At 50.5% G+C, this 13,766-nt stretch overlaps 1 protein-coding gene across 1 annotated transcript in view; it reads left to right on the forward strand.

The window, feature by feature from the left end:
* Positions 1-11,383, forward strand: part of LOC308150775 (GTP-binding protein 1-like) — a gene marked incomplete at both ends in the record, with an annotated part of 16,039 nt that extends 4,656 nt beyond the window's left edge. The window contains 9 exons of the mRNA XM_080523572.1: positions 920-1,043; positions 2,581-2,695; positions 3,050-3,194; positions 3,693-3,875; positions 6,198-6,333; positions 7,081-7,259; positions 7,799-7,963; positions 9,074-9,124; positions 11,243-11,383. Of these exons, the coding sequence (XP_080379698.1) occupies positions 920-1,043; positions 2,581-2,695; positions 3,050-3,194; positions 3,693-3,875; positions 6,198-6,333; positions 7,081-7,259; positions 7,799-7,963; positions 9,074-9,124; positions 11,243-11,383 (1,239 nt within the window). The remainder of the gene's footprint in view (positions 1-919; positions 1,044-2,580; positions 2,696-3,049; positions 3,195-3,692; positions 3,876-6,197; positions 6,334-7,080; positions 7,260-7,798; positions 7,964-9,073; positions 9,125-11,242) is intronic.
* Positions 11,384-13,766: the final 2,383 nt, after the last annotated feature.

The raw sequence follows: 13,766 nt of genomic DNA on the forward strand, positions 1-13,766 counted from the left end.
TCCTCCTCCTCCTCCTCTCTCCTCCTCCTCCTCCTCCTCTCCTCTCCTCTCCCCATCCCCTCTCCTCCTCCTCCTCTCCTCTCCTCTCCCTCCCCATCCCCTCTCCTCTCCATCCCCTCTCCTCCTCCTCTCTCCTCCCCATCCCCTCTCCTCTCCTCCCCCTCTCCTCTCCTCTCCTCCCCATCCCCTCTCCTCCTCTCTCCTCCCCATCCCCTCTCCTCTCCTCTCCTCCCATCCCCTCTCCTCTCCTCCCCATCCCCTCTCCTCCTCCTCCTCTCTCCTCCCCATCCCCTCTCCTCCTCCTCCTCCTCCTCCTCTCTCCATCCCCTCTCCTCTCCTCCTCCTCCTCCTCCCCTCTCCTCTCCTCTCCTCTCCTCTCCTCCTCCTCCTCCTCCCCCTCCTCCTCCTCCCCCTCTCCTCTCCTCTCCTCCTCCTCCTCCCCCCCCTCTCCTCTCCTCCCCCTCTCCTCTCCTCCCCTCCCCCTCTCCTCTCCTCCCCTCCCCTCTCCTCTCCTCCCCCTCTCCTTTCCTCCCCCTCTCCTTTCCTCCCCCTCTCCTTTCCTCCCCCTCTCCTTTCCTCCCCATCCCCTCTCCTCCTCCTCCTCCTCCTCTCTCCTCCCCCTCTCCTCTCCTCCTCCTCCTCCCCCTCTCCTCTCCTCCTCCTCCCCATCCCTCCTCCCCCTCTCCTCTCCTCTCCTCTCCTCTCCTCTCCTCTCCTCTCCTCTCTCCTCCTCTCCTCTCATCTCTCCTCCTCCTCCTCCTCCTCCCCATACCCTCTCCTCTCCTCTCCTCCTCTCTCCTCCCATCTCCATCCTCTCCCCCTCTCCTCCCCATCCCCTCCCCCTCTCCTCCCCATCCCCTCTCCTCCTCCTCCCCCTCTCCTCTCCTCCTCCTCCCCCTCTCCTCTTCTCCTCCTCCAGGTGGGTAGTAATGCAGGTATCGTAGGGATGACCAAGGAGCACCTGGGTCTGGCCCTGGCCCTCAACGTGCCTGTGTTTGTGGTCGTCACCAAGATCGACATGTGTCCCGCCAACATCCTGCAAGGTCAGAGTTCAACATTTACATTTACATCTTTTGGCATTTAGCAGTTAGTTAGACGCCTTATTCCAAAGCGACTTACAGTCGATACATTTGACTAAGCAAGTGAATCATCAATCCACCAGTCGTAGCAGGAAGAGTAATCTAGCTCAGGCCAGGGGCCATTGGCAGTCTCCGTGATAAAAGGAAAAAAAAAAGGGTGGGGATGTTGACAGCCCTGCATACACACACCGTTTACAACCGTCCATAACACACACACACACACACACACACACACACACACCGTTTACAACCGTCCATAACACACACACACACACACACACACACACACACACACACCGTTTACAACCGTCCATAACACACACACACACACACCGTTTACAACCGTCCATAACACACACACACACACACACACACACAGTTTACAACCGTCCATAACACACACACACACACACCGTTTACAACCGTCCATAACACACACACACACACACACACACACACACACACACCGTTTACAACCGTCCATAACACACACACACACACACACACAGTTTACAACCGTCCATAACACACACACACACACACACACCGTTTACAACCGTCCATAACACACACACACACACACCGTTTACAACCGTCCATAACACACACACACACACACCGTTTACAACCGTCCATAACACACACACACACACACACACACACCGTTTACAACCGTCCATAACACACACACACACCGTTTACAACCGTCCATAACACACACACACACAAAATGACAACGTCATGAAACACCGTCTGGAAAACCCCCAAATAAATGGTAAATGGTAAATGGACTGACTTATATAGCGCCTTTATCCAAAGCGCTTTACAACGGCCTCTCATTCACCCATTCACACACACATTCACACACCAATGGCGGCAAGCTGCCATGCAAGGCGCCGGCCCGCTCATTGGGAGCATTTTTGGGGTTCAGTGTCTTGCCCAAGGACACTTCGACATTTGGCCAGCCGGGGCTCGAACCGCCGATTTGCTAACTTTGCGATCATTAACGACGGCTCTACCTCCTGCGCCACAGCCGCCCCGCGGTTGAAAATAAACGTTTTCAACAAAGAGTTCCAACTGAGCGGAACCAGAGCAACTGGCCGGAACGTTCCCTGTAGATTGTTCCGGCAGCGAGGTTGAAACTCTATCTCTCGTGTCCTCCCCTCCTCCCCTCCTCCCTCCTCCCCCCTGAGAGGAGGACAGAGGACAGGAATCAGGTCTCTAACAATTGAGAGAACATTACAAAATAATGATATAATAATTCCACAGTAGTCAGCACAAATTAACAAACTCTCACACCCTGTGCTCTCTCTCTCTCCCTCCCTCACACTCTCGCTACCAACACCCCCCCCCCCGCCTCTCTCACACTCTCGCTACCTCTACCCCCCCGCCCTTCTCTCTCTCACACTCTCGCTCTCTCTATCCCCCCTCTCTTTCTCTCTATACCCGACTATATAAATAAACGTTACTTACCGGTACTTACTCTGTGGCGTTGTCATAGAGACCCTGAAGCTGCTGCAGAGGCTGCTGAAGTCGCCGGGCTGCAGGAAGATCCCGGTGCTGGTCCAGAACAAGGACGACGTCATCGTTACCGCCTCCAACTTCAGCTCCGAGAGGTGGGGGGGGTTACACACACACACGCACACGCAGGACAGGTACACACGCGCACACACTCACACGCACACACACACGCACACGCACACTCACACTCACGCACGGGCACGCACATGCACGCACACGCACACACACACACAGACACAATGACACTTGAATGCCAGAGAAGATCAGCACATGACACTCACTCACTTGAATGCTTTATACATTTTATTACTTGAATTACACGTGTGTGTGTGTGTATGTGTGTATGTATACCTGTCCTGTCCTGTGTGTGTGTGTGTGTGTGTGTGTGTGTGTGTGTGTGTGTGTGTGTGTGTGTGTGTGTGTGTGTGTGTGTGTGTGTGCATGTGTAGGATGTGTCCTATCTTCCAGATCTCCAACGTGTCGGGGGAGAACATGGAGCTGCTGAAGATGTTCCTGAACCTTCTGTCCTCCAGGACCTCCTACAGGGACGACCAGCCGGCCGAGTTCCAGATAGACGACACATACTCTGTACCGGTACAATACACACACACACACACACACGCATACTCACACACACACACACACACACACACACACACACACACATACTCTGTACCGGTACAATACACACACACACACACACACACACACACACACACACACACACACACACACACACACACACACACACACACACACACACACACACACACACACACACACACACACACACACACACACACACACACACACACACACATACTCTGTACCGGTACAATACACACACACACACACACACACACACACACACACACCTACTCTGTACCGCTACAATACACACACACACACACACACACACACACACACATAGACAACACACACTCCCTCACTTGTGAGTCTCCACACACTCCCTCAGACACGCTCTCTCTCTCTCTCTCTCTCCCCCCCTTCCTCCCGTCTCTGACCGTGTCTCCCTGTGGGGCAGGGTGTAGGTACAGTGGTGTCTCTGACCCTGCTCTCCCTGTGTGGCAGGGTGTAGGTACAGTGGTGTCAGGGACTACTTTACGTGGACTGATACGTCTGAACGACACCATGCTGCTCGGCCCAGACCCCCTGGGAAGCTTCCTCCCCATCGCCGTCAAATCCATCCACAGGAAGAGGATGCCGGTGAAGGAGGTCAGGGGGGGCCAGACCGCCTCCTTCTCCCTCAAAAAGGTCAGTAGCAGTTTTGTTTTTTTATGTAGCTCCACCTGCTGGTGGGTCTTGGAACTACACAGTCTTTCTGCTGCCTCCGGATGTCATTTAATGTTTGACTCAAAATTAATAATAATAATAATAATAATAATAATACGTTAGACTTAGGCTACGTTAGGCTTTTCTAGACACTAAAAGACGCTTCACAAACTGAAAAGATTGAGTAGTAATGATAAAAAGAAACAAAATAAATAAATAGAAGAAAGTATAGGGGGCCTAATTAAGGTAGTGCTGGGGACACATGGGAAGTGGAGGGGGAGAGGGTTAACTGGTGATGAGATTAGCGATGAGTGTTTCGTATGGTATGAGTTCGTCTGGGGAGGTGGGAATCGGAGGACGGGCTCGTTGTCACGCAGGAGTGGAATGAGGAACGGTATCAAACACAAGTTTCTGACCTACCTGTCTATGTTTACATGTGTATAACACACGGTTATATCTGTTTATAACTTTTTTTGATTGATTGATTGAAAACCTTTATTGTCCCCAATGGGGAAATTTTGTTGTCAAACAGCTCAGTTAGGGCAGAAAACATTCAATACAGAAAACAGAAAAACATTCAATAAAATACATAAAACAGTGCAGGCTCAATAAGTAAAAAGTTCCAAAAGTTCCAGCTCCAGGTCTCCCCCACCCTGCAGGGCCTGGTTGTAGAGTCGGAGTGCAGCTGGAACAAAGGACTGTCCAAATCTTTTTGTACTTTGACGGGGGAGAACAAATCTGTGGCTGAACTTGCTCCTCATCCCTGCCAGCTCGCAGTACATCGGGTGGGAGGGATTGGCCAGCATGGCCGCCAGTTTTTTCCCCATCCTCTGTTCTGCCACCACCTCTAGGCTGTCCAGCCCGGTCCCCACCACAGAGCTGGCCTTCTTCACCAGTTTGTTTAGCTTCGCAGCATCCCTGGCACAGATGTTTCCACCCCAGCAGGCCACGGCGAAGAACAGAACGCTGGCAACCACCGACTGATAAAACATTTGCAGCAGCTTGTTGCAGACACCGAAGGACCTCAGCCTTCTCAGGAAAAACAGTCTGCTCTGCCCTTTCCTGAGAAGAGCCTCGGTGTTGTCAGTCCAGTCCAGTTTGTTATTAATTTGTACTCCCAGGTACCTGTAGGAGTCCACCCTCTCGACTTCCACCCCCTTGATGGTGATGGGGGCTGGGGTCCTTCTCTTCCTCCTAAAATCCACCACCAACTCCTTTGTTTTGCTGGTGTTAAGCAAAAGGTAGTTGGTGTCGCACCACTGCACGAAGCTCTCCACCAGGGCCCTGTACTCCTCATCCCTGTCGTCTGTGATGTAACCGACGATAGAGGAGTCATCCGAAAACTTCTGCAGGTGGCACTGGTCGGAGCTAAACTGGAAGTCGGAGGTATAGAGGGTGAAGAGAAAGGGTGACAGAACAGTTCCCTGGGGGGCACCGGTGTTGCACACCACCACCTCAGACTGACAGCCCTGCAGTCTCACATACTGACGCCTGTCTGTGAGGTAGTTGTGGATCCAAGCCGTCAGGGAGTCCTCCACACACATCACTGCTAGTTTGTCAGCCAGCAGTGATGGCTTGATAGTGTTAAATGCACTGGAGAAGTCGAAGAACATGGTCCTCACCATGCTCTGTGGCCTCTCCAGGTGTGTGTAGGCCCTGTGCAGCATGTAAATGATGGCATCCTCCACCCCCATGCTCTCCTGGTATGCAAACTGCCGGGGGTCCAGGAAGTCCTTCACCTGGGGCTTAAGGTGTTGCAGCACTAGCCTCTCCAGGATCTTCATGACCTGTGGTGTCAGGGCGACAGGTCTGTAGTCGTTTGGGGTGCTGGGCCGTCCCTTCTTTGGCACTGGGACGATGCAAGAGGTCTTCCAGAGCTGTGGCACCCTCCTCAGTCTTAGAGATAGACTGAAGAGATGTTGGAATGTGTCCGCCAGCTCTCCAGCACACACCTTCAGAACCCTGGGGTTGATGTTGTCTGGACCTCTGGACTTGTTCACATTCACCCTGGAAAGCTGCCTTCTCACCTGCTCAGATGTTATAAAGCTGTGAGTACCGGTGTCTCCAGGTGTGAAGCATGCTCCCTGGCTCCTGGTGTTGGTAAGGGGAGGCAGTTGCTGCTGGGGTGCTGCTGGGGTGTCACTGCTTATAACACCCTTTTCTTTTTGTCATTCTCTGTCTTCCTTCAGTCACTCAAACGCAGACGTGCGTCAGAGCAGGAAGTGAACATAACAATGACTTATTCTCTCCCTCCCTCTCCTCCCCCCCCTCCCCCCTCTCCCCTCCCTCCCTCCCCCCCCCCAGATCAAGCGCTCCTCCATCAGGAAGGGCATGGTGATGGTGTCTCCCAGGCTGAGCCCCCAGGCATCCTGGGAGTTTATGGCAGAGATCCTGGTCCTGCACCACCCGACTACCATATCCCCCCGATACCAGGCCATGGGTGAGACACACACACACACACACACTCACACACCACCCGACTACCATATCCCCCCGGTACCAGGCCATGGGTGAGACACACACACACACACACACACAGAGATCCTGGTCCTGCACCACCCGACTACCATATCCCCCCGGTACCAGGCCATGGGTGAGACACACACACACACACACAGAGATCCTGGTCCTGCACCACCCAACTACCATATCCCCCCGATACCAGGCCATGGGTGAGACAGACACACACACACACACACACACACACACACACAGTATATGTGTACAGCACTGTGACTGCTCGTGGTGAAGACCTGCAAAGAAGAACCAGATGGGAGACAAAGAATTGTACATTTCTTCCTTTACATCCTTCTCTCCCTCCCTCCTCTCCTCCCTCTCCCCCTCCCTCTCCCTTCCCCTCCTCCTCTCCCCCCTCCTCCCTCTCCCTTCCCCTCCTCCTCTCCCCCCTCCTCCTCCTCTCCCCTCTCTCCCTCTCTCCCTCCTCCCCTCCCTCTCCCCCCTCCTCCCCTCCCTCTCCCCCTCCCTCTCTCCCCTCCCTCTCCCCCCTCCTCCCCTCCCTCTCCCCCCTCCTCCTCTCCCTCTCCCCCCTCCTCCTCTCCCTCCGCCCCTCCCCTCCCTCTCCCCCCGCCCCTCCCCTCCCCTCCCTCTCCCCCCTCTCCCTCACTCCCCCCCCTCTCCCTCACTCCCCCCCCCTCCCCTTCCTCTCCCCCCTCTCCCTCCCCCCCAGTCCACTGTGGCAGCATCAGACAGACGGCCACCATCCTGACTATGAACAGAGACTGTCTGCGTACGGGGGACAAGGCGGCGGTCCACTTCCGCTTCATAAAGACGCCAGAGTACCTGCACACCGACCAGAGGCTGGTGTTCAGAGAGGGCCGCACCAAGGCCGTGGGCACCATCACCAAGGTCAGGGCTTAGGAAGGGTTATGAGTGGTTATGGAGGGTTATGAGTGGTTATGAGTGGTTATGGAGGGTTATGGAAGGTTATTAACGGTTATAAAAAGGGTTATGAAGAGTTATAAAAGGTTATGAAGGGTTATAAAAACATATTAACGGTTATAAAAGGTTATGAAGGGTTATGAAGAGTTATAAAGGGTTATGAAGGGTTATAAAAACGTATTAATGGTTATAAAAGGTTATGAAGAGTTATAAAAGGTTATTAACGCTTATAAACGGTTATGAAGGGTTATAAAAACTTATTAACGGTTATAAAAGGTTATGAAGAGTTATAAAGGGTTATGAAGGGTTATTAACAGTTATAAACAATTATGAAGGGTTATAAACAGTTATGAAGGGTTATAAATGATTATAAAGTGTTATAAAAACTTATAAACGATTATAAAGGGTGATGATGGGTCCTGAACATAAATTAATTAAATTAATGAACTGAGTAGCAGCACCTCCTTTGCTCATTCCTCTCTCTGACTGGTCGGTGTGTTTTTCAGCTCTTGCAGTCGACCAATAACCTGCCCTCCAACTCCAAACCGCCGCAAATCAAAATGCAGTCGACGAAAAAGGCCCCGCCCCGCTGGGAGGACGGGACCACGCCGACCAATGAGGACGCAGCGAGCACAGCCAGGCCAGCCAGTCCACACTCGCCACAACAACCGGTGAGAGAGAGGAGGGCGTGATGGATGGATGGAGGGATGGATGGGAGGGATGGATGGAGGTATGGATGGGAGGGATGGATGGAGGTATGGATGGTAGGGAGGGATGGATGGATGGGAGGGATGGATGGAGGTATGGATGGGAGGGAGGGAGGGATGGATGGAGGTATGGATGGATGGGAGGGATGGATGGGAGGTATGGATGGTAGGGAGGGATGGATGGATGGGAGGGATGGATGGATGGAGGTATGGATGGGAGGGAGGGAGGGAGGGAGGGAGGGATGGATGGAGGGATGGATGGATGGGAGGGAGGGAGGGATGGATGGAGGGATGGGAGGGATGGATGGATGAGATAGAAGAGGGTTTGAAAGAAAGAAGTATGGACGGATGGAGAGGAGGGGGGGTGTAGGGGAGGGGTTGAGAGACAGAGTGAGGGATATATATATGTTTGTGATGTCACAATGCCTCTCCTGACATGCTTCTAGAAGCTTCTTTCCCGTGTTCCGTCTGACCTGCCTAATATCTGTTTCCTGCTTCTCTCCTTTTTCCTCTCCTCCTCCTTTCATTACTGCACTCCTCCACTGGTCCCTCCCTCCTTATTACTCCCACCCTGATTACATACGTCACTGTCACCGTGGTTACTCAACCTGCCACCCATCTTTTTGTCCTGTTCACCTCCTTTTCACTCTTTTTCCATCACCTCTTTTTCATGTCTTTTTTATTTTTTATCTTCACCTTCTTTTCTCTTTTGGAATCACAACACTTCTTCCTTGGTTTGTCCCCACCTCTTCTCCATCGGTCTCTCTCCTCCTCCACCCTATCTACCACACTCTTTCCTCCACCCTCTCTATCACTCTCTCTCCTCCACCCTCTCTATCACTCTCTCTTCTCCTCCATCCCTCTCTATCACTCTCTCCCCTCCATCCCTTTCTTCTCCGTCTCCCCTCCGTCCTGCTCTCTTCTCCTCCTTCTCTATCCCTCACCTCTCCATCCCTCATCCCTCTCTCTCCTCATCCCTCATCTCCTCATCCCTCCATCTCCTCATCCCTCCATCTCCTCCTCCCTCATCTCCTCATCCCTCCATCTCTCTGTGTTGTTGTGTTGCTGCCTCAGGCAGAAGGGGAGGATGAGCCTCAGAGTAAGGAGGGAAACAAAGAGAACAAGGTAAATGAGACCTTGACATCTCCCAACGCACCACCGCTGGGGAGCTAGCCTGAGGAGCTAGCCTGTAGAGCTAGTCTATGGAGCTAGCCTGGGGAGCTAGTCTATGGAGCTAGCCTGTAGAGCTAGTCTATGGAGCTAGCCTGCGGAGCTAGTCTATGGAGCTAGCCTATGGAGCTAGCCTGGGGAGCTAGTCTATGGAGCTAGCCTGCGGAGCTAGCCTATGGAGCTAGTCTATGGAGCTAGCCTATGGAGCTAGCCTATGGAGCTAGCCTATGGAGCTAGCCTGGGGAGCTAGCCTGCGGAGCTAGCCTGGGGAACTAGCCTGGGGAGCTAGTCTATGAAGCTAGCTTTGGGAGTGGGTCTTGGCCAATCAAGTCCTTTGTTTTTTTGTGTATTGGCCATGTGTGAATGTACAGATTTACTTTTAGTGCAGTTTGATCCTGTTAGTCAGCAGCTCGAATTTGCATGAAAGCCAAAAGTGAGCGGTCCGCCATCTTTACCGTAATATGTGTAATAGATGCGACAAGACATTTTGAGTTTTGAATACTGCAAATAGCGTTTGCATGACGTGCGATGCATTTTCAGACTAAAACTACGGTAGTAGTATCAATCATTGTTTTGCTAAAAACATTGTTAACACTAGGACAGCCGCATCACATACTCTTAGCGCCGCCTCTTTACAATGGGAAGCTGCTACTTACACACAAAGGCCACTAGTTGGCAGTCTTATAGCTTTATATTAGTTTATCCTGATGTGATTTTGAAAATGTAAGGATACTGGGTGGTAGAACGCACATATCTAGGAAAAGTCATGAAAGGAGGGTCCTGAAATGTGATCGAGTGCAAAGATATAACACTTTTTTTTACTCACATGGCTGTTCTAGTGTTAACCAAAAACCCAGGCTTATTTTGATTAAATCTCGAGAGAGAGACTTGTGAAAACTAAGCCTGGATTTTCCTTCAGCAACGTTGATGGAACACCCCCCAGCTCACCCGGCTGTTGAGAGACTCAGGGCCCTATTATGCACTTCATAAGTCTTAAGCAATAAGACGAGGCGGTAGATCTAAACTTAAGACGTGGAGGCGTGGTCAAGGCCACTTTGCTATTATGCGTGCGGTAGTGGGCGCCTAAAACCCGGCGCTAAGCAAAGAAATTAGTCATGGGTGTGTTTTGGGCGTCTTCTCAATCAACCCAATCAGCGTGCCAGGTGCCATTCCCTTTAAGAACCGGCTGCGTTGAGTCTTTAGCGCTATGCTATTATGGAAGTCCTAAGAAGGAGGTCAGCGCGCTTCTCTGCAGAAGAAAGTAACAAGCTCGTGCATGAGGTCATTGCTGACCAAACGACATATGTCAGTTACTGCCTGACGGGTGAAGCGCAGCTCATCCAAGCATTGCTGCTCTGTAAACAGAATAAAAGAATATATATATCGGCTATATTATACATATTTTAATAATAGGCTATAATATAATTGTAATTGCAATATATTATAGCATTATTGACAGTTGGATCACCAATTGAAAGCGCTAAAATGCTTAGATCACGAATCCAGGATTGATTTGAGATTTGGCCCGAGGTAACAAAGTCGTTGCCGGTATATGCGCTCGGCGCGCCGTCTTCGTCTATCATAATTCCTTCCTAGGATATATTCCATTGTTCTCTCTCTCTGGCTTAACATTTGCCAGTGGTGGCATTTATACTGTGACCGTAATTGACGTCTTGCCGTGGAGCCACGTGCGTGTTCATGTGTGCCCACATGCATGCGCAAACCGCGGAGGCGCGCTCGTGTTTCAAAACGTGCATGAAGTCTAAACTTAAGAACTTTTCAAACCACTTCTTAGTGCTAGGAGCAAAGTCAGATCGCATAATAGCAGGGGCGCCTAGTGCACTTCATTAACATATGAACACTCCCACAATGAGTAATATATGCACGGGAGTTTTACGTCTTATGTGTGGGCGCCTATCGACACCTGCATAATAGCAGTAGCGCGTATGAAGCGCATAATAAGGGTGGCGGTAGGTCTTAACCTGGCGGTGCGTCTTAATTAAGACTTAAGACGGCAAGTTAAGAAGTGCATAATAGGGCCCTCAGTGTTCTCAATTCTTCTCTTCTTTCCAGCCGAAGGGGGGAGGAGGAGGAGGGAGGAGACGAGGAGGCCAGAGACATAAAGGCAACAAGGCCCAGACCAGCAGCACCACCAGCACCACCTCCTCCACCACCACAGCAGCCTCCACATCAGCAGGGACCGGGGGGTCCTAGACCCCTAAACCACCGCCCTCTCACCCCCCTGTCCCGTCCCGCACTCCCTCCATCCATCCCGCGCTCCCTCCATCCCTCCATTCCACATCCTGCTAAATAAATATCGCTCCATCAAGTGTCTTTATCGCTTACAGAAGACAAAACCGTCTTAAGAGCAGGGGGGGCGGGGGGGTAGGTGAAAAGAAAGCAGCCCATCCACCCGCCACCCCCCCCCCCACCCACTGAAATATTTATTGACAAGGCAAGTTACGAGGTTTTTACGATTTTATTACTGGCCCGTATTATTATGGTCACCAGCAAAGTTCAGTCAATCTCCTGGGGGGTATTTCATCAACGTCACTAAAAGAAAATCCAGGCTTATTTTTCATAAGTCTCGTGAGACTTACAAAAGACAAAATAAGGCTGGGTTTTTGTATAGATCTTGCGGGGTTTATCCAAATAAGCCTGGATTGTCCTTTAGCGACGTTGATGGAATACCCCCCTGGTTGCTATTAGAGCGTCCGTCTCTCCGTCACACGCTGACCTGACTCCGTCTACGACTACTTTCCTCTGAAAGTACCAGACTGTGGGAGTGTGTTCAGAGACTTCGACATGACGTTGTTGTTGTTGTTATATCACAAATGAACACTTGAGATGATCCCATGTCCACAGTTGCTGTGTTGATTGTGATACATGGTGGCGGTGGTGTTTGTGTCCGGTTGCCATCCCTCACAGGAGTGGAGGTGTGTTTTTTTGGGACCATCACTGTTTACATGTTGTGGAACTCAACAGTTTGCCTCTTGACATTGACCAATAAAAACTGGCTTTATTGAACCTGTGTTGTGTTTGTTTGTTTTTTTCATCCTCCTTCGTGTGTGTGTGTGTGTGTGTGTGTAAAGAATGCCATGTTGGTATCCATATAGTAAAAGAGCACAGTGGACAAGGGATTGATTTACAGATATAGAAGTGTATATATATTTATTTTTCTGTGTATAGTTTAACATACTGTACATACAGGGAGGAGGGGTACTCTTCAATGACGATGCCAGAGTGTTCTCTTGTTGACCTTCTGGAACGTCTGCGGTGTTCTAAACATTCCACTCCATTGTTGCTTGTCCAAAACACTTCTAAAGTTGCCAAATAAATTACCGTAATACTTCAAATAGAAGAGACGTAGAGTCTTGAGTTGTTAGGTTGTTGTTAGGTTATTTTGGGGGGCACAGTTCAGTGGTGTTTTACACAAGCAAACAGCCAACAGTCTATGTGAGTGAGCTATGGAATATTCGGTTGTTAAGTCTGACGTCAAACGTGACGTTTAGCAATTTCCGGGTCCAAACCAGAAATTCCCTGCACCAGACTACCAGTGTACTACAGCGGTAGAATGACAGATCAATAGTTTTTTAGACTGGGATCTATTCATACAACAAGGGACAACAGCACTTTCCCGTTTTTCCCATATTTGTCAGCGTCTTTGAGCCTCGGAAAAGCGCTATATAAATATTATTATTATTATTACTGAGGCATTTCGAAGAGAGCGCCTCAGCCAACTTTGGACCCGGAAACACGTCACGACTTAACAACCGAATACAGTACTCTCTCCATCGATATGGTGTTCTCATATTAAACATTACTCAAAAATGTATACTCTCTCTTTACAAAGAAAAAAAATAAAGGAAATGCTGCTGTTTACATGGTCATTACAAACTATCATAAATCATCTTCATACATATATGTAACATGGTCGACAGGAGGGACGTCGGTCGTCCCTCTCAGCCCAACAGAAGTGACTGGACAGTAGCTCACGTGCACAGTGACAGTGCACGGGGACAGTAGTACTATCACTAGTCAGTACCACACACACACACACACACACACACACACACACACACACACACACACACACACACACCCATAAGCTGGAACCACCAATGGGGGTGGTGTGTGTGTGTGTGTGTGTGTGTGTGTGTACAGACCACCAACTCTGTACATCAGGAATGTTAACATCCAAGAGTGTTTTCAGTTTCTACTCAGAATCACTGGTGTGTGTGTGGCACACAACAAACACACACAGACACTCAAACATTCACTACAGTAAAGTGGCTTCATTCAAGAACTGAAACCACTGGTTCACCTACCAACGACACCAGACAGAGAGAGACAGAGACAGAGACAGACAGATAGAGAGACAGACAGAAACACAGAGACAGAGAGACAGACAGAGAGACAGTGACAGAGAGGGAGAAAGAGAGAGAGAGAGAGATCTTGAGGCGTGGCCAGGATGGTTGAGGTGAAATGGTTGATAAAAAACATCAGACACCCCAAAGACCCTTTTTGATTGGCAGAACAAGAGCAGAGGGTGCGTCTCATTGGTGGAGAGGATCAGCTGACGGCCAGAGACTCACAA

This window comes from Nansenia antarctica (genome assembly GCF_963989245.1).
Source record: "Nansenia antarctica genome assembly, chromosome: 2".
Taxonomy (NCBI): Eukaryota; Metazoa; Chordata; class Actinopteri; order Argentiniformes; family Microstomatidae; genus Nansenia; species Nansenia antarctica.